The sequence below is a fragment of the Oncorhynchus kisutch genome, linkage group LG9 (assembly GCF_002021735.2).
Source record: "Oncorhynchus kisutch isolate 150728-3 linkage group LG9, Okis_V2, whole genome shotgun sequence".
Classification (NCBI taxonomy): Eukaryota; Metazoa; Chordata; class Actinopteri; order Salmoniformes; family Salmonidae; genus Oncorhynchus; species Oncorhynchus kisutch.
Window position 1 is genome coordinate 24002129 of NC_034182.2, and position 24998 is coordinate 24027126.

Genomic DNA, 24998 nt, shown 5'->3' on the forward strand with positions numbered 1-24998 from the left:
GGGGACAGGTCGAAAAGCATTAAACATGTATGGCAATTTAGCTAGTTAGCTTGCACCTGCTAGCTAACGTTAATTTGTCCTATTTAGCTAGCTTGCTGTTGCTAGCTAATTTGTCCTGGGATATAAATATTGAGTTGAGAGGCAGGACTTGCAGCGTGATCTGTGTCAGAAATAGGAATGAGTTCTATTTTAGCCCTTGGCTTCGCAGACGCTCCCTGGCGCGCGCGAGCAGTGTGGGTGGAATAATTGAATAACACGGATTTCTACATTTATTTTGCGACGCTTGGGCACATGACTTGTCAGGTCTGGTCAGCTTGTGAGACATGTTCACGCAGATGAGCAGGGACCTTGGGTATCTTTCTTTTGGTGTTTTTCAGAGTCAGTAGAAAGGCCTCTTTAGTGTCCTAAGTTTTCATAACTGTGACCTTAATTGCCTACCGCATGGGAAACAGTGTTTAAACCTTTTACACTGAAGATCTGTGAAGTTATTTAGATTTTTACGAATTATCTTTGAAAGACAGGGTCCTGAAAAAGGGATGTTTATTTTTTTTGCTGAGTTCATGTTGTACAGATATTGACTGTTAGCACTTGATGGTTGATAGCAGCTTCCCACTAGAAGGGGTTTTAGGTGAGACAGATTAACCTTTTTCCATATTACTTCAACAGTATTTAACATGAGATCCTCTATAATGACATAGGGCAAATAAACATAAAAAATATAAGTTAAATGGGTTTCCATCGCCTTTTCAACTCTACTAATAGTTCTCTTACAAACATTTTTTTTGCATTCTTTATGAGCCCACACTGGTATTGGCACGTGCGCTCTAGCCAACAGTTTGCAGATACAGTGTGGGTATAGCCAACATGATGAGATTATTATGGAAAAATTAGCGGCAGCCAAGCATCGATGATCATGTCACCAGAATAAGACTCTCGATATATATTGGAAAGGAGCATCAGCTCATCACCTTGCACTTTCCCCCCCTGTGAAGTTCATCATAATGTATTCCATCCGTAGCCAAATAAACTGCATGGTTTTGACGACTCATAGTGGGAGGAACACACAACACGCGCAGCATGTCATCGCGTATCTCCAAGTTTACTTTGACATGATATTATATCAATACTTGCGCACAAAGCGTTTCCACCTACATTTCTGCAATAATTAATTTTACCGACACAAAACGATCCCACCTTGTATAGCGTTTTGTCGACATTTCGAATGTTAACCTACACATGTTCTGTTCCCATCTGGCCTGTCATGACATGTTTTATCCAACACGTAGGCAACTTAATGCGTATTATAAGGTTGGATGTAAACCTGGTGGTAGCTTGGTTTCCATCCGATTGGCACATATTTTCATGCGAATATTCTAGAGAAAATATGCGCATTTTCCCACCATTAGTATGTTTCCACCAAATTGATTTATTGCCGATGAAATGCAGTGCCTGTTAACATAGTGCACACGAAATGTTTTCAACTTTTTCGTTTAGATTCTCATGTAGTCTCCTGAATGAAAATCTGAAGTTCAATGTGTTTCCATCGCATTTTCAACTCTATGGATAGTTTTGTCAAAAAAAACTGTTGCATTAAATAGCAAATGTGCCTACTCTGGTTTTGTCTCCAGCGTTCTAACCAACAGCTTGCAGATACAATGCGGGCAGGCTGTGCGCCTTGTCCAGTCTACATAATGAGATTATTATGGATAAAAGCGAGAATATTTGTATTTGTCAAACGGCAGTCAAGCATCGATCATCATGTCACCAGTATAAGACGCTCTATATATTGGAAAGCTGCATCAAGCTCATCACCATGCACTTTCACCACCCTGTGAATTTCATAATTTATTTAATCTGTAGGCTAGCCTAATAAACTATATGGTTTCCCGAGTTGTAGTGGGAGGACGACACAACATATCATCGCGTGACTCCAAATTTACTTCGATACGATGGTTATTATATCAATTTTTGCGCATAAAGGCGTTTCCATCACCATTTCCCGCATAATACATTTAACCGACACAAAAGATCCCACCGTGTCGAACAAAATAATTATTTATAAAATTACACCGAAACTTCCTGTTTCCATTACAGCGGTGTGATTATTAAAAAATATGTATTATATGACTTTACTCGCATACAAAACTGTATGGAAACTTGGTTACTGGTAGGGAAAATATATTTTCTTTATTCAGATTTTAGAATATTCGCATGAAAATCTGTAAATTGGATGGAAAAATCAATTGGATGGAAAGCTAGCTACTGAGCCACTTTGAATGTGTTTCAGATTTCCTTCTCACTCTTCAAATAAAATAAAATGTATTTTCTAACCATAATCCAGTGTTAGCCATGATGATGATCCTGGAGGGACAAGAACATTCATGGATAACTACAGTGCCAAAACCTAATGCATTAGTTTTTTTTCTAGAGTCAACAAGTAGTCACCAACAAGTAGTCCATGGAAAAATATACTTTATTAATCCCCGAGGGGGTGTTTAATTTGTACTTGTATGTTCAGCAAACTCTTATTATGGATGAGGACATGGATAAAAGATAATCGTTTAATAATATTATATAATAGTATTATATATGGCAAAAAATGCACTCTTATTATTGCCAATCCAATTTCAAGGAGGCTAATTTTGTCTACTTCTAATTTAGAATGTTTTATTGCACGTTATTAAAATAAAAATATGTTCTATCCTGGCTCCTTGCCCCCATTTCGCGCTCCTTACGACTGCGATGGGGTGGGAGATCAAGAAACCGGAAGTAAACGTCATTGACACAGGAATGGGACAGAAAAAAAACATCATGGGGAGAATGTCAAATATATTTTTGTAAAAACGCAACGTTTCTACTCAAGAAAAGGATGATTCGTTTTGTCCGGGGTGGAATAGCGGCATCGAAAAGGTATGTGATGTTGCTGGTGCACAACGTTTGATGGTAAAAGTTAATAGTTTACCCACCAAGGCCACCATCGTATCTATGTAAAAAAAAAAAATATCTGAACACAGGTGCTCATCTCGTCATGCTTGCTGGACGGTAGGTGATAATTTTCACCAGTATGTTGCACATATTCCGCGCGTGGTGCATTTGTAGTGGATCCTGGTCAGTTATGCGTACAACAATAACATCGCTTTGTGAAATTCATCACGTCAAATGGTGTAGTAGTTGCATCAAAATCGAATCAGGCCAACTAACGGTAACTGACATTTTAAAAAGGAGCACTCGAGCCCCTGTCAGTCGTAGTTGGCTAACTAGCTACTAGCTTATTAGCTACATTCTAGTCGCCATATTACACTACAAAACACGTATCCTTTATCCACCGTACTTATTTGTGGTTGTAACTAGCTGGCTGCATTTTGTATGTGTTAAATGTAGGATGGTGTCAGCTGTAACGTTCGTTGTATCATCCAGAAACCCCTAGCTAGCTAGCTAGCAACAATGTCATGGCACCATGATACATCAGAAAGGCGCGTGACAGGCAGTGGAAATGTTCCTTTTCATGTTTGTTTAGTGGCCTTTCACCTTACACAGTAAAAGGGGAGATGCATATAGTTTGTATTGCATGCAGATTTTATGGCATAGATGTATATGAACATATTGCATAGTGTGATATGTATTTTCTCTTCAATACATGCACCCATTACATAGTCCTATGTATCACGTGACTATTACCGTATCATAACCATCTGAGTGGCTTGTGTGAGCTGTGATTTATACATCAAATATGTTGTTAGGGTGAATGGGGTACATTGGGGTTTATATGAGCAACAGGAAAGGACCACAGGTCTTACAATTGCTTTTGGTTGAAAAGTAGCTTCTTCTTTTTTAGGGTAACTCAGTGAGTGGTCTAGTTTATGCTCAAAATTAATTTTCTCTGTGCAGCTACATATCAAATCACATTGGCTACTGTTGGACTATCCAACCATTTCACCCATGTATCTCTAGACTCACTTATTTGGGATGTTCATTGGAGGGTGGTAGCCTACATTTAGTGATGTATGTAGAGCGACATACGGTCAGTGCATTCAACTCATTTAGGTTAAGGGCAATTCCACGATAATGGAGTTACGCTAGATTCAGATTTTTCACTTTAAAATGTATGCCAACCAAAAACCATTGATTTCAAAGTTTAACAAACCGTACAACTCTATTCACTACTTTGAACAATTTATACAGAACATTTCACAAAAACACATTTACTGGAAGAACTGTGCAGATTATGGTAACAGAAGTTTGGTAACAGATTTACAGGAAAATCTCCCTTTTTTTTTAACGCAACCACATTTTCCAAAAACTCTTAAATATCTAATCAAAGATGTCTACAGAAAGAATGGGATGTCAGCTATGGCATGGCACCTTAAGTGAAAATGTAATCTCTTTTGGTTATTGAACTACAATAAGTGCAGTGGATTTACACCTGGTAACAGACTTACAGTAACAGAATTTCATCATGGGTCCTTGATCAGTCACTACACAGAAATTCATAATTATGGATAGAAATATAATTCTCTTCATGGTGATGTATCCTGAATAGGTAAACAAAGTTAGAAATATGCAATATGCCCCTTTTGCATATTTGGGTATTATTCTAATGAGCTCCGCCCCCCAAACAAGACCAAATTTGGTTGTTCTGGACTGGATCAAATCTGAACCAATCATAGACGTCTATGTTTCACAAGTTTGGACATCACAGTACAGCACAGTAGAGTTCAGTATAGTAGAGTAAAATGCAATACATTATACTGTACTCTCCTCTAGTGTGTTCTACTGTACTAAAATGTACTCTACTTTTCTGTACTGTACTCTACTGTACTGTACTATGCTTGTCAAACTTGTGAAACACAGACGTCTATGATTGATTCAGATTTGGTCCGGTCACCAATCTTGGACGTCTGTGGTTGGGCCAAATCAACAAGAGAGAGAGAGAGGCAGAGAGGCAGAGAGAGGCAAAGAGAGAGAGAGAGGCAAAGAGAGAGAGAGAGGCAAAGAGAGAGAGAGAGGCAAAGAGAGAGAGAGAGGCAAAGAGAGAGAGAGAGGCAAAGAGAGAGAGAGAGGCAAAAGAGAGAGAGAGAGAGGCAGAGAGAGAGAGGCAAAAAGAGAGAGAGAGAGAGAGAGAGAGGCAAAGAGAGAGAGAGAGAGAGGCAAAGAGAGAGAGAGAGGCAAAGAGAGAGAGAGGCAGAGAGAGAGTGAGGAAGGAAAAGAGGTAGAGAGATGGAGGGGGAGGGAGAGAGCAAGCGAGAGAGGCAAGCAGAGAGCGAGGCAGGCAGGCAGAGAGCGAGCCAGGCAGGCAGAGAGCAAGGCAGGCAGGCAGAGAGCGAGTGAGGCAGGCAGAGAGCGAGCGAGGCAGGCAGGCAGGCAGGCAGAGAGCGAGCCAGGCAGGCAGGCAGAGAGCGAGCGAGAGAGGCAGGCAGAGCAAGAGAGGCAGGCAGAGAGAGAGGGGGAGTGAGGCAGGCAGAGAGAGAGGGGGAGGCAGATGGAGATGCAGAGAGCAGGAGGAGAGGGAGGGAGGCAGAGAGAGTGAGAGAGGCAGAGGGAGGCAGAGGGAGGCAGAGAGAGAGGGAGGCTGGGGGAGGCAGAGAGAGAGGCAGAAGGAGGCAGAAAGAAAGAGGGATGGAGGCAGAGAGCGAGAGAGGCAGGCAGAGAGCGAGAGAGGCAGGCAGAGAGCGAGAAGAGGCAGGCAGAGAGCGAGAAGAGGGAGGCAGAGAGAGAGGAGGAGGAGGGAGGCAGAGAGGGAGGAGGCAGAGAGAGAGAGAGAGGGAGGGAGGCAGAGAGAGGGAGGGAGGCAGAGAGAGAGAGGGAGGAGGAGTGAGGCAGGCAGAGAGAGAGGGGAGGCAGATGGAGATGCAGAGAGGAGGAGAGGGAGGGAGGCAGAGAGAGTGGGAGGCTGGGGGAGGCAGAGAGAGAGAGAGAGGGGGGGAGGCAGAGAGAGAGGCAGAAGGAGGAGAAGGAGGCAGAAAGAAAGAGGGATGGAGGCAGAGAGAGAGAGAGATGGAGGGAGAGGCAGGCAGAGAGCGAGAGAGGCAGGCAGAGAGCGAGAGAGGCAGGCAGAGAGCGAGAGAGGCAGGCAGAGAGCGAGAGAGGCAGGCAGAGAGCGAGAAGAGGGAGGCAGAGAGGGAGGGAGGGAGGCAGGCAGAGAGAGAGGGAGTGCGGCAGAGAGAGAGAGAGAGGGAGTGCGGCAGAGAGAGAGAGGGAGTGCGGCAGAGAGAGAGAGGGAGGAGGAGTGAGGCAGGCAGAGAGAGAGGGGAGGCAGATGGAGATGCAGAGAGGCGGAGAGGGAGGGAGGCAGAGAGAGAGAGAGGGGGAGGCAGAGAGAGAGGCAGAAGGAGGAGAAGGAGGCAGAAAGAAAGAGGGATGGAGGCAGAAAGAGGGATGGAGGCAGAGAGAGAGGAACAGAAAGAGGCAGAGAGATGGAGGGGGAGGCAGAGAGCGAGAGAGGCAGGCAGAGAGCGAGAGAGGCAGGCAGAGAGCGAGAGGGAGGGAGGCAGAGAGAGCGAGAGAGAGGGAGGGAGGGAGGCAGAGAGAGGGAGGGAGGGAGGGAGGGAGGAGAGAGGAGGAGAGAGGCAGAGAGAGAGGGAGGCCGGGGGAGGCAGAGAGAGAGGGGGAGGCAGAGAGGGAGGCAGGAGGAGGAGGAGAAGGAGGGAGGGAGAGGAATGGAGACAGAAAGAGGGATGGAGGCAGAGAGAGAGAGAGAGAGGGAGGAAAAGAGAGAGATGGAGGGGGAGGCAGAGAGCGAGAGAGGCAGGCAGAGAGCGAGAGAGAGGGAGGCAGACAGAGGGGGCGGGAGGCAGGCAGAGAGAGGGGGAGGCAGAGAGGGGAGAGGGAGGGAGGTAGAGGGAGGGAGGCAGAGAGAGAGAGGGAGGGAGGCAGAGAGAGAGAGGGAGGGAGGCAGAGAGAGAGAGATGGATGGAGGCAGAGGTAGAGCGGCAGAGAGAGAGAGAGGTAGGGGGAGAGGGGCAGAGAGGGAAAGGGAGAGAGAAAGAGGGGCAGAGAGAGCGAGAGAGAGGTTGTCCAGACTGTTTTCATACTTTCGCTTTGACCACCATGTGACAGAAAGAAACTGGTATGATCTGAATATAACACGCCATTAGAAGGTGACCCAACTTTGTGACTCAATTGCAGTAATTACTTTTGGTGAAAGAATTACAAGTTTTAATCACTTAATAATTCATAAACAACAATCTTTGTCAGTAAATACACTAACTAATTGGTAGGTCTACCTTTACCTGATACTTCTGTGAATTTTCATTTTCCTCCCTCATGAGGGAGAGAATATCAGGCCTCAGGCTAAGACCCAGAGGCAGACACAGGAGGCAGATAGTACGAGTCAGAGTTTATTATTGTTCAAGGGGCAGGCAAAATGTAAGTCAAGGCAGGCCAAGAGTCGCAATCCAAATCAGTCAGGCAGGTACAGGACGGCGGGCAGGATCAGGACAGGCAGAATGGTCAGAACTGGTTAGACTTAAGAAAAACTAGAGCACAGGGAACACGCTGGTAGGACAAGACAAACTGCCAACAGACAAATAGAAAACGCAGGTATAAATACACATGAGATAATGCAGACAAATGGTAGGCACCTGGTGGGGGGTGGAGACTAGCACAAGACCGGTGAATCAGATCAGAGTGTGACCGAGAAATTAGGAAATTACAAGGCACATGGCAATGTTTCTTAAACTTACAGAAGGCAAATAATTCCTCAAACTAAATATAAGTGGAAGACCCATTAAAAATAAGTGTTGGTATACCTTTTAAGACTTTTTTTCTGGTAGAGGTTCTCTAAAGACTTCGTTCCCATCTGTTTGACCAGAAATCAAAGCCATTACTTATGCCTAATTTTTAAGATGAGAAAATGGTTGAAAAATATATATATATGCATTATTTTCCCTAAAATATATACTCTTAAATATATACTCTTTATTCATATTATTTTAGGGACAATATTAATGTCCATATTCTGTGTTCCATCTGTGACAGTGCTGACCTCTTATTCAAGAATCTTAATTTTTTCCCCTTCTTACTTCTACAATGTCACAACACAAGTTCCTGGCACTGGTCTGGTATATTTCTCAAGACTTGGCTGACATTTTTTTTTTTTGCTTGGTCAGCTCTCAAAGTAAGCTTTTCTTACTCCTAAAATGTGCAGCATTAATGCAAGCTTAGAGAGCTTGAAAACAGTTTTTGTTTGAGGTTTTCACTACTTTCAGTTGAACGTTATTGCATTACTACACCCTAGTAAATTGATTATGATAGTAGGTAGGATTGGGGATCGATGTAGTTGAGGTGTATAAGTGGTGGAGGTAATGTATAAAGCAACTGTAATTGAAAAAAAGAGTGGTTTTGGAGGTGTGTCAACCTGTAGTGTTGGCAGTGGTGAGGCTGCCTTACAGGAGGTGTGATCATATCACTGAGCGGCGGGCAAAACGCTGAGTCATATCCCAGCAACAGTTTCCCCTGGCAACATCTAGGTCTTTGACTACTGAAAGAAGAGGCCCACTCCCAGGACGATACCAGTATTGTGATACTCGTAAGTACCGTGACAAGGAAACAAAACACGAAGCCGATTTAACTTCTTTAGGAAAACAGCCTTAATGTTGGAAACAAACATCAATATGTTGTCATCCAGAGTCACATTTGTTTATTTCCCAAGTGAAAGCACACAATATTTTTGACATACAGCAGGTTTTAAAGGACCGCAGAGTTTGACCTGCCTCGTGTTTTCATTTTTGTCATGGGAAAAACATTGCGATACTGATATCGTCCCGGCTCTAATAAGTTGTGTAACTGTCACTGCCAGGCCCGGCTCGTTTTGGCACCTCAGATAACGCTTTCCCATCATTCAAACACATCTATTCTCATCCATATTCTCAAATGTCAGGGTAAAAAATGATAGGGATCATGTATCCTTCATAGGAGCTGTTTTCTAAAGTAATATTCCTCTCAAATTCAGCCTGTTTGTATCGTTCCTCATCGAAACCGTAGCCTTGCTTTGCAGTAAGCAACTTCATGTATCGGATATCTGTTGCATGTGAGCTTATTTAAGATGGATCATTTCACACCCTTTCGGTCGGTTCTGAGACTAAATGAACCCACTTTCTCCTCGTCTGTGCTGAAGCCTGATGGTTGTGTAGTTTTACCAAAACGTTCACAGCTTCACCTCAACCTTGTGGAGAAGAAGTGAGAGAACAGAGGAACAGAGTAGACACTTCTCCAGACTGGGTGGGAACAGACAGTTCAGACTCCTGCAGTGTTATTCTGTAAATGTCAAAGATCTTTCCTTCAAATAGCTTACCATTTCTTTGTACCACAATTCAGGGAATACAACATTCACATTTTTTGTTAAATTTTCACTCTGAATGACCTAGGTCATCTTAAGTTTTTGTCTTCTTGAGAGTTGAATCTCCTGCTGAGCGTGTTCACAGCTTGGTGGGCACTGGGCCTAGCAAGCTCATGACCACAGTAACTGGTGCCAAGATGGAGGTTGAAAAAGGCTCACACTTGTTAACCAAGAACAAGAGCGCTCTTGGACTTGTTGGCATTCCTCCTAAAAACAATCAGAATAGAATTTCCTGCTTCAATTGAATACAGCTCAAAGGGATTTCCTGATTCAAGGTGAGAGGGGAAGTTGTTAGGCTAGTGGTCCAGTCTGTTGGTCTATGTCACGAAGAGTTAGTTACTGTATGTAAAGCTATGAGACCAGGCTTGTGAAATGTAGGCTCTCTAGTCTCTGGTGCGTTTTCTCCTCCATAGACACCTAGGGATGTGCTGTTTATGAGAAAATTATGAGTGTCTGTCTCACATTGTAGTCATTACAGAGTTTATATATTTGTATTTAACCTTTATTTAACTAGGGAAGTTAATTCTTATTTACAATGACTGCCTACCCCGGCAAAACCCTAAACCGGACGGCGTTGGGTCAATTGTGTGCCGCCCTATGGGACTCCCAATCACGGCCGGTTGTGATACAGCCTGGAATCGAACCGGGGTCTGTAGTGACGCCTCTAGCACTGAGAGGCAGTGCCTTAGATCTCTGTGCCATTCGGGAGCCCTGCAAGATTCCTATACTTGAATGGAACATAAGCTGTAGTGACATCAGTGACACTATCATCTCCTTTTGCTTTTGAACGTTGATGAGTGTAAATGAAACGGGAGGAAGCCTAGAAGGATTTTGACTCTATTTCCTCCTGTCATTATGAGCTCGTGACTTGTGGGACTTCCATTTCTCTGTCGAGAGAGGATACTTATACTACACTATCCATGGACTCTGGGAGAATTCATAATCTCCCCATAAGAGTCAGTGATACCACTGCCAGACAGTCAAATAAGTTTTCAGAGCAGTAAATTCAATCGAGGATACGGCCTACAGTCAGTTACTCTAAAGTAAAGGAGTATATCAAACAATATCCCTGTATAATGGGTTTAGGCTCTCTGGCTGTAAGTTGGTGACTCATATATAGATGAAATCATTTGCTTCCTGCCATTTGATTTAGTACTGTTCACTTTAGGATTAATTTAGTTCTCATCGCTCTGGGTCTGAATAGTATGATGATGATGATACACGGTTATATTAAGTTACTCTACGTGACTCAGACATATCATTAGCTCAACCTGCTTCCATTTCATCTCATAGGCCTACCTTTTTTTTTATCACGTAGAAAAAGATCACCTCTTGCTAGGTAAAGCCAGAAACCATTGTTAGAAGAATCATTAACCCACTTATTCACAGTCACATTGGCTAGCTAGTAGCTAGCAGGGAGTTTTCTGCCATTGAAATCCTCGGATGGGCCACCTAAGCGTTTGCCTACAGTTGAAGTCGGAAGTTTACATACACTTAGGTTGGAGTCATTAAAACTAATTTTTCAACCACTCCACAAATATTCCCAACAATTGTTTACAGACAGATTATTTCACTTATAACTCACTGTATCACAATTCCAGTGGATCAGACGTTTACATACACTAAGTTAACTGTGCCTTTAAACAGCTTGGAAAATTCCAGAAAATGATGTCATTGCTTTAGAAGCTTCTAATTGACATCATTTGTGTCAATTGGAGGTGTACCTGTGGATGTATTTCAAGGCCTACCTTCAAACTCAGTGCCTCTTTGCTTGACATCATGGGAAAATCAAAAGAAATCAGCCAAGACCTCAGAAAACAATCTGTAGACCTCCACAAGTCTGGTTCATCCTTGGGAGCAATTTCCAAATGCCTGAAGGTACTACGTTCATCTGTCCAAACAATAGTACGCAAGTATAAACACCATGGGACCACGCAGCCATTATACCGCTCAGGAAGGAGACGCGTTCTGTCTCCTAGAGATTAATGTACTTTGGTGCAAAAAGTGCAAATCAATCTCAGAACAACAGCAAAGAACCTTGTGAAGATGCTGGAGGAAACGGGTACAAAAGTATCAATATCCACAGTAAAATGAGTCCTATATCGACATAACCTGAAAGGCCACTCAGCAAGGAAGAAGCCACTGCTCCAAAACCGCCATGAAAAAGCCAGACTACAGTTTGCAACTGCACATGGGGACAGAGATCGTACTTTTTGGAGAAATGTCCTCTGGTCTGATGAAACAAAAATAGAACTGTTTGGCCATAATGACCATCGTTATGTTTGGAGGAAAAAGGGGGAGGCTTGCAAGCCGAAGAATACCATCCCAACCGTGAAGCACGGGGGTGGCAGCATCATGTTGTGGGGGTGCTTTGCTGCAGGAGGGACTGGTGCACTTCACAAGACAGATGGCTTCATGAGGGAGGAAAATTATGTGGATATATTGAAGCAACATCTCAAGACATCAGTCAGGAAGTTAAAGCTTGGTCGCAAATGGGTCTTCCAAATGGACAATGACCCCAAGCATACTTTCAAAGTTGTTGCAAAATGGCTTAAGGACAACGAAGGTAATCCTATAGAAAGTTTGTGGGCAGAACTGAAAAAGCGTGTGCGAGTAAGGAGGCCTACAAACATGACTCGGTTACACCAGCGCTGTCAGGAGGAATGGGCCAAAATTCACCCAACTTATTGTGGGAAGCTTGTAGAAGGCTACCTGAAACGTTTGACCCAAGTTAAACAATTTAATGGCAATGCTACCAAATAATAATTCAGTGTATGTAAACTTCTGACCCACTGGGAATGTGAAATAAATCTTTCTCTCTATTATTAATCTGACATTTCACATTCTTAAAATAAAGTGGTGATCTTAACTGACCAAAAACAGGGCATTTTTACTAGGATTAAATGTCAGGAATTGTGAAAAACTGAGTGTAAATATATTGGCTAAGGTGTATGTAAACTTCGAAATACATTTTCTGGATGTAGAAATGCTTTTAGTGTTAACTTAAACTATTAAAACCAAATATAAACTATGTAGAAAAGATAATGGACCTATATATTTTCAAATAATATAATCTTTGAGAATTCTCAATCACCAAAATTAAAGCTGTCAAGGAGAATTGAATTCCAAAAGCAATGAATTTAGCAGTATATATTTTGTTATTATGTTTGAGCAAAATAACACAGCATTAGCAATGGAAAAATGCATAGAATTGCAAGAGATTGGCATTAAAACAGCTAAATGTTTACTCAGCTGCGTATGTGTAGAATTACAGGAATTTTACTTTAAAATTGCAAGAAAATATCTCTGGTCCATGGAGAAATTTGTAGAATTGCAGGAAATTGGCTTAAAAATGCTAAAATGTGTCTACACCACCAAAATGGGGGCCTCTAAATTTCAGCTGCTCCCCCCCGCCACGCCCACTACCTAAGCCCCCTTTTGATCCAGAGGAAACCCTGAGCTAGCCCATCTTTTATGATCTAGCAAAGGTTTTGGTGTATCCTCCTTCCTCTATGGTTCTGGACTAGGTTTTGTTTGCCCCTGGTTCCACTAGGGGGGAAATAGTGAGGTTAGTGTGCTCTACTATTTTGTTCTACATCAGCATCACTCTGTTCATCCTAATCCCCAAACTAAAAATAGACATTAACACTACTGGCTGGTTCTTCCCACACATAAATGGTTTGTATTTATGTAATTCCTCAAAACGGATGCAGTAAAAATGTCCCATATTCCTGATGGACTGGAAAGGTAAACCAAAATGATTTCCAATAGGAATCAAAATCTCCTCCTGAGTGGGCACCAAACAGTCCAATTCCAAATTCAGACAGAGGTGTTGTGCAGGGTACAGGCTTATGATTCCAATCTAGCACACACTCTCAGACAACCAGACAGACAGAGGTAATGATATACATTTTTCACAGTATGGGCCTGAGGATGTTCACCACCAGGGTTCTCCATCATCACAGTCCTCCATGCTGACAGAAGCAACACAGCTGATGAGTTTACTGCTACTTCTCTGTCACCTCCGTCTTCCTCTTTAGTGAAGTCTCTGGGTCTGACATCTCACACTCATCATGTGTCCTAATGACCCTCCTCCTTCCTTCCCTATCCCTTCTTCCGCCCTTCTTTCCATCCTCCATCACCAACCAGAAACGACACTGCCGCAAGGCTGGTAACGAGGTTCGAGAATCAGAACGGATCTGAAACGGAAACCTTACCCACACTTAATTCCGCCTTCTGGTTACAGCCAGGCTGAGCTGTGGACTTTCCTGTCTGCCTGAGTGTACAGTGCCTTGCGAAAGTATTTGGCCCCCTTGAATTTTGCGACCTTTTGCCACATTTCAGGCTTCAAACATAAAGATATAAAACTGTATTTTTTTGTGAAGAATCAACAACAAGTGGGACACAATCATGAAGTGGAACGACATTTATTGGATATTTCAAACTTTTTTAACAAATCAAAAACTGAAAAATTGGGCGTGCAAAATTATTCAGCCCCCTTAAGTTAATACTTTGTAGCGCCACCTTTTGCTGCGATTACAGCTGTAAGTCGCTTGGGGTATGTCTCTATCAGTTTTGCACATCGAGAGACTGAAATGTTTTCCCATTCCTCCTTGCAAAACAGCTCGAGCTCAGTGAGGTTGGATGGAGAGCATTTGTGAACAGCAGTTTTCAGTTCTTTCCACAGATTCTCGATTGGATTCAGGTCTGGACTTTGACTTGGCCATTCTAACACCTGGATATGTTTATTTTTGAACCATTCCATTGGAGATTTTGCTTTATGTTTTGGATCATTGTCTTGTTGGAAGACAAATCTCCGTCCCAGTCTCAGGTCTTTTGCAGACTCCATCAGGTTTTCTTCCAGAATGGTCCTGTATTTGGCTCCATCCATCTTCCCATCAATTTGAACCATCTTCCCTGTCCCTGCTGAAGAAAAGCAGGCCCAAACCATGATCCTGCCACCACCATGTTTGACAGTGGGGATGGTGTGTTCAGGGTAATGAGCTGTGTTGCTTTTACGCCAAACATAACGTTTTGCATTGTTGCCAAAAAGTTCAATTTTGGTTTCATCTGACCAGAGCACCTTCTTCCACATGTTTGGTGTGTCTCCCAGGTGGCTTGTGGAAAACTTTAAACAACACTTTTTATGGATATCTTTAAGAAATGGCTTTCTTCTTGCCACTCTTCCATAAAGGTCAGATTTGTGCAATATACGACTGATTGTTGTCCTATGGGCAGAGTCTCCCACCTCAGCTGTAGATCTCTGCAGTTCATCCAGAGTGATCATGGGCCTCTTGGCTGCATCTCTGATCAGTCTTCTCCTTGTATGAGCTGAAAGTTTAGAGGGACGGCCAGGTCTTGGTAGATTTGCAGTGGTCTGATACTCCTTCCATTTCAATATTATCGCTTGCACAGTGCTCCTTGGGATGTTTAAAGCTTGGGAAATCTTTTTGTATCCAAATCCGGCTTTAAACTTCTTCACAACAGTATCTCGGACCTGCCTGGTGTGTTCCTTGTTCTTCATGATGCTCTCTGCGCTTTTAACGGACCTCTGAGACTATCACAGTGCAGGTGCATTTATACGGAGACTTGATTACACACAGGTGGATTGTATTTATCATCATTAGTCATTTAGGTCAACATTGGATCATTCAGAGATCCTCACTGAACTTCTGGAGAGAGTTTGCTGCACTGAAAGTAAAGGGGCTGAATAATTTTGCACGCCCAATTTTTCAGTTTTTGATTTGTTAAAAAAGTTTGAAATATCCAATAAATGTCGTTCCACTTCATGATTGTGTCCCACTTGTTGTTGATTCTTCACAAAAAAATACAGTTTTATATCTTTATGTTTGAAGCCTGAAATGTGGCAAAAGGTCGCAAAATTCAAGGGGGCCGAATACTTTCGCAAGGCACTGTATGTGCCTGTGTGTGATTTCCAGCAGCTCAAGTTCAACAGGGGCTACCACAGAAACGGCTACAACAGCATCTCCAGTGACCAGCCCTGTGATCTGAGAGTGTGTTTGTGTTCCCACGCAGGGCACTGCCTGCGTAGCACGTAGCTAAATGGAGTCGGAGCAGCTCTTCAACAGGAAGGGCTACTACAGGAACAGCTACAACAGCATTGCCAGTGCCAGCAGCGACGAGGAGCTACTGGATGGCGCCGGAGTCGTCATGGACTTCCACACCTCTGAGGACGACAACCTTCTGGACGGAGATGCCACCTCCCCAGGTAGGCCTACTGCTAATTGCTGCCGACTACGCCACCAGACACCCACTATCACCCCCCATAGTGCCGGGCTGTTGACCCCAGGGGAGAGAGGCTCTGGCTGGGCTATTTTGGTCAGAGGAAGAGGGTCTGGTCCAGGCCAGAAGCTGTGGGTCTATCCATGGATGGATATTGTGAGCTGTGTTATTGTGAGCTTCCTATCATGGCCGCCTTGCCAAATTTGCTGCATTGCTGATCAACCCACTCAATGCTGCCTCACCCACTTGGCCCCCTTGCTACCCTGTGATTTGCAGTTTTAGCCCTACTGTTGATGCTCTCTGCTGCTTCTGCCCCTGACACGTACCCATCAACCCTCCATCTATCCATGACACCCCATCCCAAACCACACCCTCCATCAGATGTCACCTGCCTGCCACCTCTTGACTTTAGTTCCGCTACCATTCATACCCTTTCACTTCCATCCATAACCGTGATTGGTTGGGTTCCCCTCCCGGCTGGCTGCCGCCATCTTGTTTTTGTGTTTGTTTTGTGCTTGCAGCCTCATTCATACTAGCCCGGTCCCAGATCAACCAGCATGTTTTTGTATGACAACAGCCATAGGAGCTGGCAAATACAGCACAAAGAAACAGATCTGGGACCAGACTATGTCCATTCCTGTAACCTTGTTTTATTTTCTTATTTTCCCTGCCATCGCCATCCATGTACCATATTCACTTCTCCATTCATGGTGCTTCAGTTCCTGTTTAGTTTGTGGTCATGACTCGTGGCTTTACTTCTTGCAGGTTTTGTGGTTGTGCTACTTTTGGCCTTTGCTGCTTTTCTAGGTGTGGCTTGTACCATGCGGCTTTGTGATTGGACACTTGAACTGCACACGTTGTGCTTTGTGGGTGTGGATTTGACTATTTACTGCTTTTTTTTAGTTGTGTATTGTAATATGCAGCTTTGTGATTGAACCCGTGCTTTGTAGGTGTGTTGCTGATGATATTCCACTCATCACTATGATGTAGACATAAAGGCATCCTTTCACATTGTTCCTGTGCCAACCGATGCTCCCTGTCTTTCAGTCCTGTACCAATCACCTGTTCCTTTCACACCCCCTCCTGCTTCCCTGGCCCAGTGTACTCTGCTCTGTAATAGCAGGTGTCCCGTGTCTACTACTGCCACATCCTGCTTGTTTCCTGTTGCTGCCTGCTGGCCTGACGCTTGTGCTGCTGATTCATGTCTTGTAACCATAGTTACGCTGGCTTCTGCAGGCTCCTCTAGCTTGGCCTTCTTGTGGCTGTTCAAAAGAACCAGCTCCCTCATAGCTGATATGTTGTTTAATATGGCTAGTCATTGTTGGCTGTAGCGACTGTGAATAGTAATTAGGGAAGCTTGTCGTATCTGAAGGTCTTTTTGAAATGCTACTTAATCGAAACCTACTTAATACATGTATTTGTGTGTGTGGCAGAAACTCGCTCATGCTGAGGAAGAACTTCGTGCTTAACTATTTGACACTTTTAACTGAGTTTGAACTTATGTATGCGTGTTTGTATGTGTGTTGGTTTGAGAGCAGATTTACAAACGGATTGCCAGTACTGAAGTACATTTGTCATACCATGGATGTAAGCAGAGCCCAAGGAAAGCCAAATAAAGAGAGTATTTTGTCTGAGTCTGATGGGACATAATAATATTCTAAAGTAGAGTTGTTCTTTTTCATTACCAGAGTTTACTTTAAGTTGTGCTTAAGGGTGCCAAGGGAGTTCTTGACATTTTTACTCTCTGCTGCACAATCCTTTCCTTATCATCCTCGTCTCTGGAGTGTTGTATACAAGCACAGAGCTCCTCGTGTGTGTGCGCCCTTGTGAATGCAGTACTATGAGTTTCTGAGTACAGGGCAAATTGTCTTCTGTTAGGCTCATCTACTTTAAGGATTTTTTTCATTGGCAAGATTAGCAAATTTAGGCATGACATGCCAGCAACAAACGCTGACACTACACAGCCAAGTATAACTGATCAAATTATGAAAGACAAGCTTTGTAATTTTGGTTTCCATAAAGTGAGTGTGGAGGAGGTGAACAAATTATTGTTGTCTATTAACAATGACAAGCCACTGTGGTCTGACAACTTGGATGGAAAATTACTGACGATAATAGCTGACGATATTGCCACTCCTATTTGCCATATCTTTAGTCTAAGCCTACTAGAAAGTGTGTGCCCCCAGGCTTGGAGGGAAGCAAAAGTAATTCCGCTACCCAAGAATAGTAAAGCCCCCTTTTACTGGCTCAAATAGCCGACCAATCAGCTTGTTACCAACACTTAGTAAACTTCTGGAAAAAATGGTGTTTGACCAGATACAATGCTATTTTACTGTAAACAAATTAACAGATTTTCAGCACGCTTATGGAAGGACATTTAAACCTCTTTGGGATAGGCGGGACGCAAATGTCTCAACTGGCCAATTGCCAGGGAAAATGCAGAGCGCCAGATTCAAATAAAATACTATAAGATTCAAACTTTCATTAAATCACACATGTAAGATACTCAATTAAAACTACACTTATTGTGAATCCAGCCAACGTGTCAGATTTTAAAAATGCTTTTAATGAGTTTTAATGACTCCAACAATAGTGTACGTAAACTTCCGACTGTGGCTGTTGAATGCGGAAACGGCTGGTAAGGAGAGTGAATCTAAATATTGTGTCATGTAGGCCTAGTGTAAAAGGCTCATAATGTTCTCATGCTGCATTGATTCAGCCTTAGGGCAGTTTTAGAGTACATTAGTTCTTGGCAGGATTCCTCACACCAAGCAATATGTATCTAGGAATGTTAAGGTTGAAATTCTTCACCATGCTCTGTGCTCTTACCTATCATAACTTTACTTTGGAATATGCTGTGTCGTGTAAGTGCTGTGTGCCCTACACTTAAGGAGACCAGACAGAGGCAGAGCAAACCCGACATATTAATAATTAATGACCCAGTGAAGGCTGGCTGTATAGTAGCGCTCCAGTGAGGGTGACCAGGCTTTGTTCAGTAGGACACACAGAGAAGCGGGCCATTGTGTGGTGTGTGTGTGTGTGTGTGTGTGTGCGTTTTGGTCGGTATTGGGTTACACACAAGGTCACTCTCAGTAATCTCTGTTCAATCAGTGGCCTCTAAGGTTGGGCGGTAACCAAATTTTCATATCGTCATACTGTCCTTCTCTCATCCCGGGATATACGGTATTACTGGTATTACTGTTTTTTTGCGCAAAAAATACAAAAAAAGCACATTAGGTGTCTATTACCAAAATGCTAACAAAATAAGCACAAGTACTAGCGGATTTTTATAGAAGCTGCTAGCTAAATATGCTAACGAGCATAAACGAAAATAAACTAATTGCAAAGACATGAAAACCCGTCACAAGTTATACATAGAGTGCCCTCAAAGTTTTCACACACCTTGACTTTTTCCACTTTTTGTTGTGTTACAGCCTTAATTTAAAATGTATTAAGTTTAGATTATTTGTCACAGGCCTACACACAATACCCCATAATGTGTAATTATGTTTTTAGAAATGTTTAATAATGAATTAAAATGAAAAGCTGAAATGTCTTGAGTCAAGTATTCAATCCCTTTGCCTAAATAAGTTCAGGAGTAAAAATGTGCTTAACAAGTCACATAATTATCAGGTATCAAGGTAAGACCCAGATGCAGACCGTGTCGAAGTAACAATGTTTATTACAGCAATGGGACAGGACGGCAGGCAGGCTCAGGCAAAGGTTGGTAATCCAGAGGAGGGGGGACAAAGGTACAGGACGGCAGGCAGGCAGAGTGGTCAGGCGGATGGGTACAGGGTCAGGACAGGCAAGGGTCAAAAACCAGGAGGATGAGATAAGAGAGACTGGTGAAAAGCAGGAGCTGACACAAAAACGCTGGTTGGCATGACAAGACGTACTGGCAACAGACAAACCGAGAACACAGGTATAAATACACATGGGATAATGGGGAAAATGGGCGACACCTGGAGGGGGGTGGAGACGATCACAAAGACAGGTGAAACAGATCAGGGTGTGACAATAATAAGTTGCATGGACTCACTGTGTGCAATAATAGTGTTTTAACATGATTTTTGAACAACTACCTCATCTCTGTACCCCACACATACAACTGTCTGTAAGGTCCCTCAGTTGAGCAGTAAATTTGAAACACAGAGTCAACCACAAAGACCAAGGAGGTTTTCAAATGCCTCGCAAAGAAGGGCACCTATTGGTAGATGGGTAAAAAAATAGACATTAAATATCCTTTTGAGCATGGTGAAGTTATTAATTACACTTGGGATGGTATATCAATACACCCAGTCACTACAAAGATACAGGCGTCCTTCCTAAATCAGTTGCCGGAAAGGAAGTAAACTGCTTAGGGATTTCACCATAAGGCCAATAGTGACTTTAAAACAGTTGCAGAGTTTAATGGCTGTGATAGGAGAAAATGAGGATGGATCAACAACATTATAGTTACTCCACAACACTAACCTAATTGACATATAGAAAAGAAGGAAGCCTGTACAGAATAAAATATTCTAAAACATGCATCCTGTTTACAATTAGGCACTAAAGCAAAACTGCAAAAATGTGGCAAAGAAATGAACTTTGTCCTGAATACAAACAATTATGTTTGGGGCAAATCCAACACGTCACTGCATCATGTTATGGGCATGCTTATCATCAAGAACTGTGGAGTTTGTTTATGATATAAACATAAATTGAAAGGAGCAAATCAGCTGGTTCAGTCTCCTTTCCAATGAACACTGGGAGACAAATTCACCTTTCAGCAGGACAATAACCTCAAACACAAGGCCAAATATACTCAGGAGTTGCTTATCAAGATGACATTGAATGCTCCTGAGTGGCCAGTGGCCTAGTTACAGTTTTTATTTAAATAGGCTTGAAAATCTATGGCAAGTCTTGAAAATGGCTGTCAAAAAATTATGAATCACCAACTTCACAGCTTGAAGAATTAAAAACATTATAATGTGCAAATATATGACAATCCAGGTGTGCAAAGCTATTATAGCAGGGGTGTCAAACTCATTCCATGGAGAGCCTAGTGTCTTCACGTTTTTGGTTTTTCCTTTCAATTAAGCCTTAGACAACACGGTGTGGGGAGTTCTTTACCACACTGAACAAAATATAAACGCAACATGCAACAATTTCAAAGTTTTTTGTGATTTACAGTTCATTTAAGGAAATCAGTCAATTGAAATAAATAAATTAGGCCCTAATCTATGGATTTCACATGACTGGGAATAAAGATATGCATCTGTTGGTCACAGATACCTTTAAAACAAAGGGTAGGGGCGTGGATCAGAAAATCAGTCAGCATATGGTTTGACGATCATTTGCCTCATGTAGCGGGACACAGTTCCTTCGCATAGAGTTGTTCAGGCTGTTGATTGTGGCCTGTGGAATGTTGTCCCACTCCTCTTCAATGGCTGTTTCGAAGTTGCTGGATATTTGCGGGAACTGGAACGCACTGTCGTACACGTCAATCCAGAGCATCCCAAACAAACTCAATTGGTGACATGTCTGGTGAGTATGCAGGCCATTGAAGAACTAGGACATTTTGATCTTCCAGGAATTGTGTAAAGATTCTTGCGACATGGGGACTTGCATTATCATGCTGAAACATGAGGTGATGGCAGTGGATGAATGGCACGACAATGGGCCTCACGATCTCGTCACGGTACACTTCTTCAGCATGCCAGTGGCCATCAAAGGTTCACATTTGCCTACTGAAAACTGTTACGACTCCAAACTGCAGTCAGGTCAAGACCCTGGTGAGGATGACGAGCACGCAGATAAGCTTCCCTAAGACGGTTTCTGACAGATTGTGCAGAAATTATTTGGTTGTTCAAACCCACAGTATAATCAGCTGACTGGGTGACTGGTCTCAGACGATCCAGCGGGTGAAGAAGCCAGATATTGAGGTCCTGTGCTGGTGTGGTTACACATGGTCTGCGGTTGTACGGCCAGTTGGACGTACTGCCAAATTCTCAAAGAAAAACGTTGGAGGTGGCTTATGATAGAGAAATGAACATTCAAATTCTCTGATAACAGCTCTGGTGAACATTCCTGCAGTCAGCATGCCAATGGCACGCTCCCTCAACTTGAGACGCCTGTGACATTGTGTTGTGTGACAAAACTGTACACTTTAGAGTGGCCTCAGCACAAGGTGCACCTGTGTAAAGACAATGCTGTTTAATCAACTTCTTGATATGCCACACCTGTCAGGTAGATGGATTGTCTTGGCAAAAGAGAAAGGCTCACTAACAGAGATGTAAACAAATTTGTGCACAACATTTTCGAGAAATAAGCTTTTTGCGAGTATGGAACATTTCTGGGATCTTTTATTTCAGCTAATTTCAGCTAATGATACATGGAACACTTTACATGTTGCGTTTATATTTTATGTTCAGTATAATTAGTGACCTTAATTCATCAATCAAGTAGAAGGGAGGAGTGATAACCCACAGACACTTTGAGACCTGTGTATGAGAGACTTAACCAGAAAGACTCACAACTGTAATTGCTGCCAAAGGTGATTCTAACATGTATTTACTCAGGTGTGTGAATACTTACACTGTATGTAAATTAGATATTTCTGTATTTCATTTTTAATAAATTAGCAAACAATTCTAAAAACATGTTTTCACTTTGTCATTATGGGGTATTTTGTGTAGATGGGTGAAAGAAAAACATAATCTATTGAATCCATTTTGGAATTCAGGCTGTAACACAACACAATGTGGAATAAATGAAGGGGTAACAGGGCTGCTCCTTGCATTTCTGCTGCTATAGGCAAGCCCAAAAAGCGGCAGCCACAGTGAAACTAGAATAGTCCCAGTAAGCAAAAGGATGTTTAAAAGATGTCTAAAATACTTATTTTTCAGACGTTGATGTTAGGTTAAATTTAGGTTCTGATTGAATGGTGAAAATATCTATTTTCCGGAAGTTTAAAATACATTTTTCAGGACGTTGAAATCAGATTCATTTTCGGTAATGAATGACAGTTGAAAATACTTATTTTCCAGACGTTGAAATTGTATTTTCCGAACTTCGAAATCAGGTTTAATTTTTGGTTCTGAATGAACAGTTGAAAATACGTAATTTATAGATGACTATGTTTGGCTGGTCTAGATCTGACCAAATCTGAACCAAACATAGACGTACGTCTATGATAGGTTCAGATTTAGACCATGTCCGTGGGCCAGATTTGGTTCGTCCAAACGGCGTCAGCGTCGGTCCTGCTTCTTGAAGTATATCCTATAGTGTTGCCTGAAATTGTGTTTTATGAATGCCCAACTGTGGTAAGCCTACCATTTGTAAAACACCAAATAAAGACGTCGGCTCATGCTTACTTGGGTGTAGCCTACCATGTCAACCAGCAATGGAATTGTATGAATGCCCATCCGTATGGTAGGCCCATCATTTTTAAAACAGGCGGTTGCATTGGCTTTGTGACGAATCAGTTGAGCTATTTAAGCCCAGAATTTCAGCTACCCAATTTTTTAGGAGTTATTATGAGCCTATTTGCATTGTTTTTACTTTACACAGCAGGAAATGCAGAACTATTTGTTTGTTTGTTGCTATGATCAGATTGATATCACTGATCATTAAAATGGGGTGAAACTCCTGGACAACAGTTGTGTGAGTCCATTCCACATTGTCCATTTTACTTTGACGTGACCTGTTTTTAGGATATGTTGTTTGCTAACGTGACAGTGCATTTTTGTTGTTGTTGATTGGGCACCATTTAGTTAGGCTATTTGATCGGAGAAACCTGCATGATGTAAAAAGTGTCTGCCAATACATTGTCATACATTTTATCTCCAGCCTGTAGGCTACAGTAAAGGCAACATGCTATTTTTACTATATCCTGTATCTGCTACATGATTTATGTTAGATATTTTTTGGGACGGAATGTTGATGGATCGCTGCAGCGGTGCGTCTCCAACAGCACACTGGAGAGGAGCGCTGGGAATGGACAAGAAAAATATTTTGCGCCCCTGCCTTTGACCAAGTGGTCACAGGGCGGCATCAGCGCTCACCCTAAAAAGCCCATATGCCACTTTTTGAGTGTCACTGTTTTGGGGCAGAATTATGTTAGGTTTTATATGTTGTTGGAGGTATGTCTTGGTCAGTTTAGTGTAGAAAATGCCGCCCTTGTCAATTTCCCGTCATAGGCGGCCGCCTAACGGCCTGTGTACACTAACAGGCTGTACATTTAATCGTGCGTCTTCGGGCGCCCAGAGTGGCTCCCTTGTGGTGCTGGCAGCATATAGCAGCAGTTCGGTTGTGCATCAAGAATTCAGCATTTTGTATTTTGTATAGGTCTGGTTATTAAATGGTTTAATCCATTCTACATTTCATTTATTTATTCACAGATAAATAGTAATATGCTCTAAACCGCTCTGGTGACAAACTTTGCTGCCCTGTTTCCAATCGTCAACATGGCTGGGAGAACCTATTGAAGTAAGTAAATACATTTTGAAAATGTAAAAATAATGATGTATTCTTAGCTAACTAGCTACAGTGGAGGCTAACTCAGATGAGCTGCTAACGTAGCTAGCTAGCTAGCTATCAACTTTACATACTGTACAGCTAGTTAGCTAAGTTAATTAAATATCACCAGCTACCTAACTTCATATTAGCTAGCTATTGTGATGTATTTATCATTGTAAAAAAAAATATGCATTTGTAGGAAGCTAGCTAAGGATAGCAGCTCCAACTGAATAGGTCAGGTACTTTGGTGTAGTTCCAGTCTCTAGAAAGGAGTGAGGACAGAGATGATAGTAGCACCATAATATTCAGTGCTGTCTAATTGGAGTATAAGGAAGTCTGGTTTTTGTGATGTTTTCTGTCCTCAGCTACAGAGAGCTGTGAACACCTGTTGTATGCAGATGAAGAGCGGTGGTTCTCAGTCTAGGTCCTGGGGACTCAAAAGGTGTGCACATTTTTGTTTTTTCTTTAGCACTACACAGCTGATTCAAATGATCTACTCATCAAGCTTCAAACAGTATTTATGTATTCATTTTTGATGCCATCCTTGATATGAACCTTCTGTTGTCACATTCTACACATGCATCTATCTATATTCTATGTTTTCATGATTTATTATAAGAGATATTATACTTTCAGTAATCCACAATGACCTGATGATGTAAAAGTCTAATAATGACATTATCTTCCATATTCCTACAGATACCTTGCAACTGGAGATTCCTCCTAAACAATTCCCTACAGTTACCGTGTAGGGCACCGCACGATTGGGTGTCCAGGGCCACCTGGGAATGCCTCGTGGGGAAATTCAGGCATGTGTGAAGGCTACCTGTGTCCTGCATAACTTCATGAGGATGGACGTGAGGACCAGGAGGGGACCTGCAGCTTGCCGCCGTGTGCCAGAGGAGAGGTCTGC

General features: G+C 42.6%; 1 protein-coding gene across 8 annotated transcripts in view; it reads left to right on the forward strand.

The window, feature by feature from the left end:
- Positions 1 to 2773: 2773 nt before the first annotated feature.
- Positions 2774 to 24998, forward strand: part of LOC109896940 (H(+)/Cl(-) exchange transporter 3) — a 70686-nt gene continuing 48461 nt past the window's right edge. For 3 of the 8 annotated variants that reach the window (XM_020491405.2, XM_020491400.2, XM_020491404.2), the window contains exons 1-2: positions 2774 to 2910; positions 15374 to 15566. In XM_020491405.2, coding sequence (XP_020346994.1) covers positions 15401 to 15566 — 166 coding nt within the window. In that variant the 5' untranslated portion in view covers positions 2774 to 2910; positions 15374 to 15400. Of the gene's footprint in view, positions 2911 to 2954; positions 3043 to 15373; positions 15567 to 24998 lie in introns of those variants that run through there. The other 5 variants (XM_031832204.1, XM_020491406.2, XM_020491401.2 and 2 more) reach the window with 4 other exon arrangements.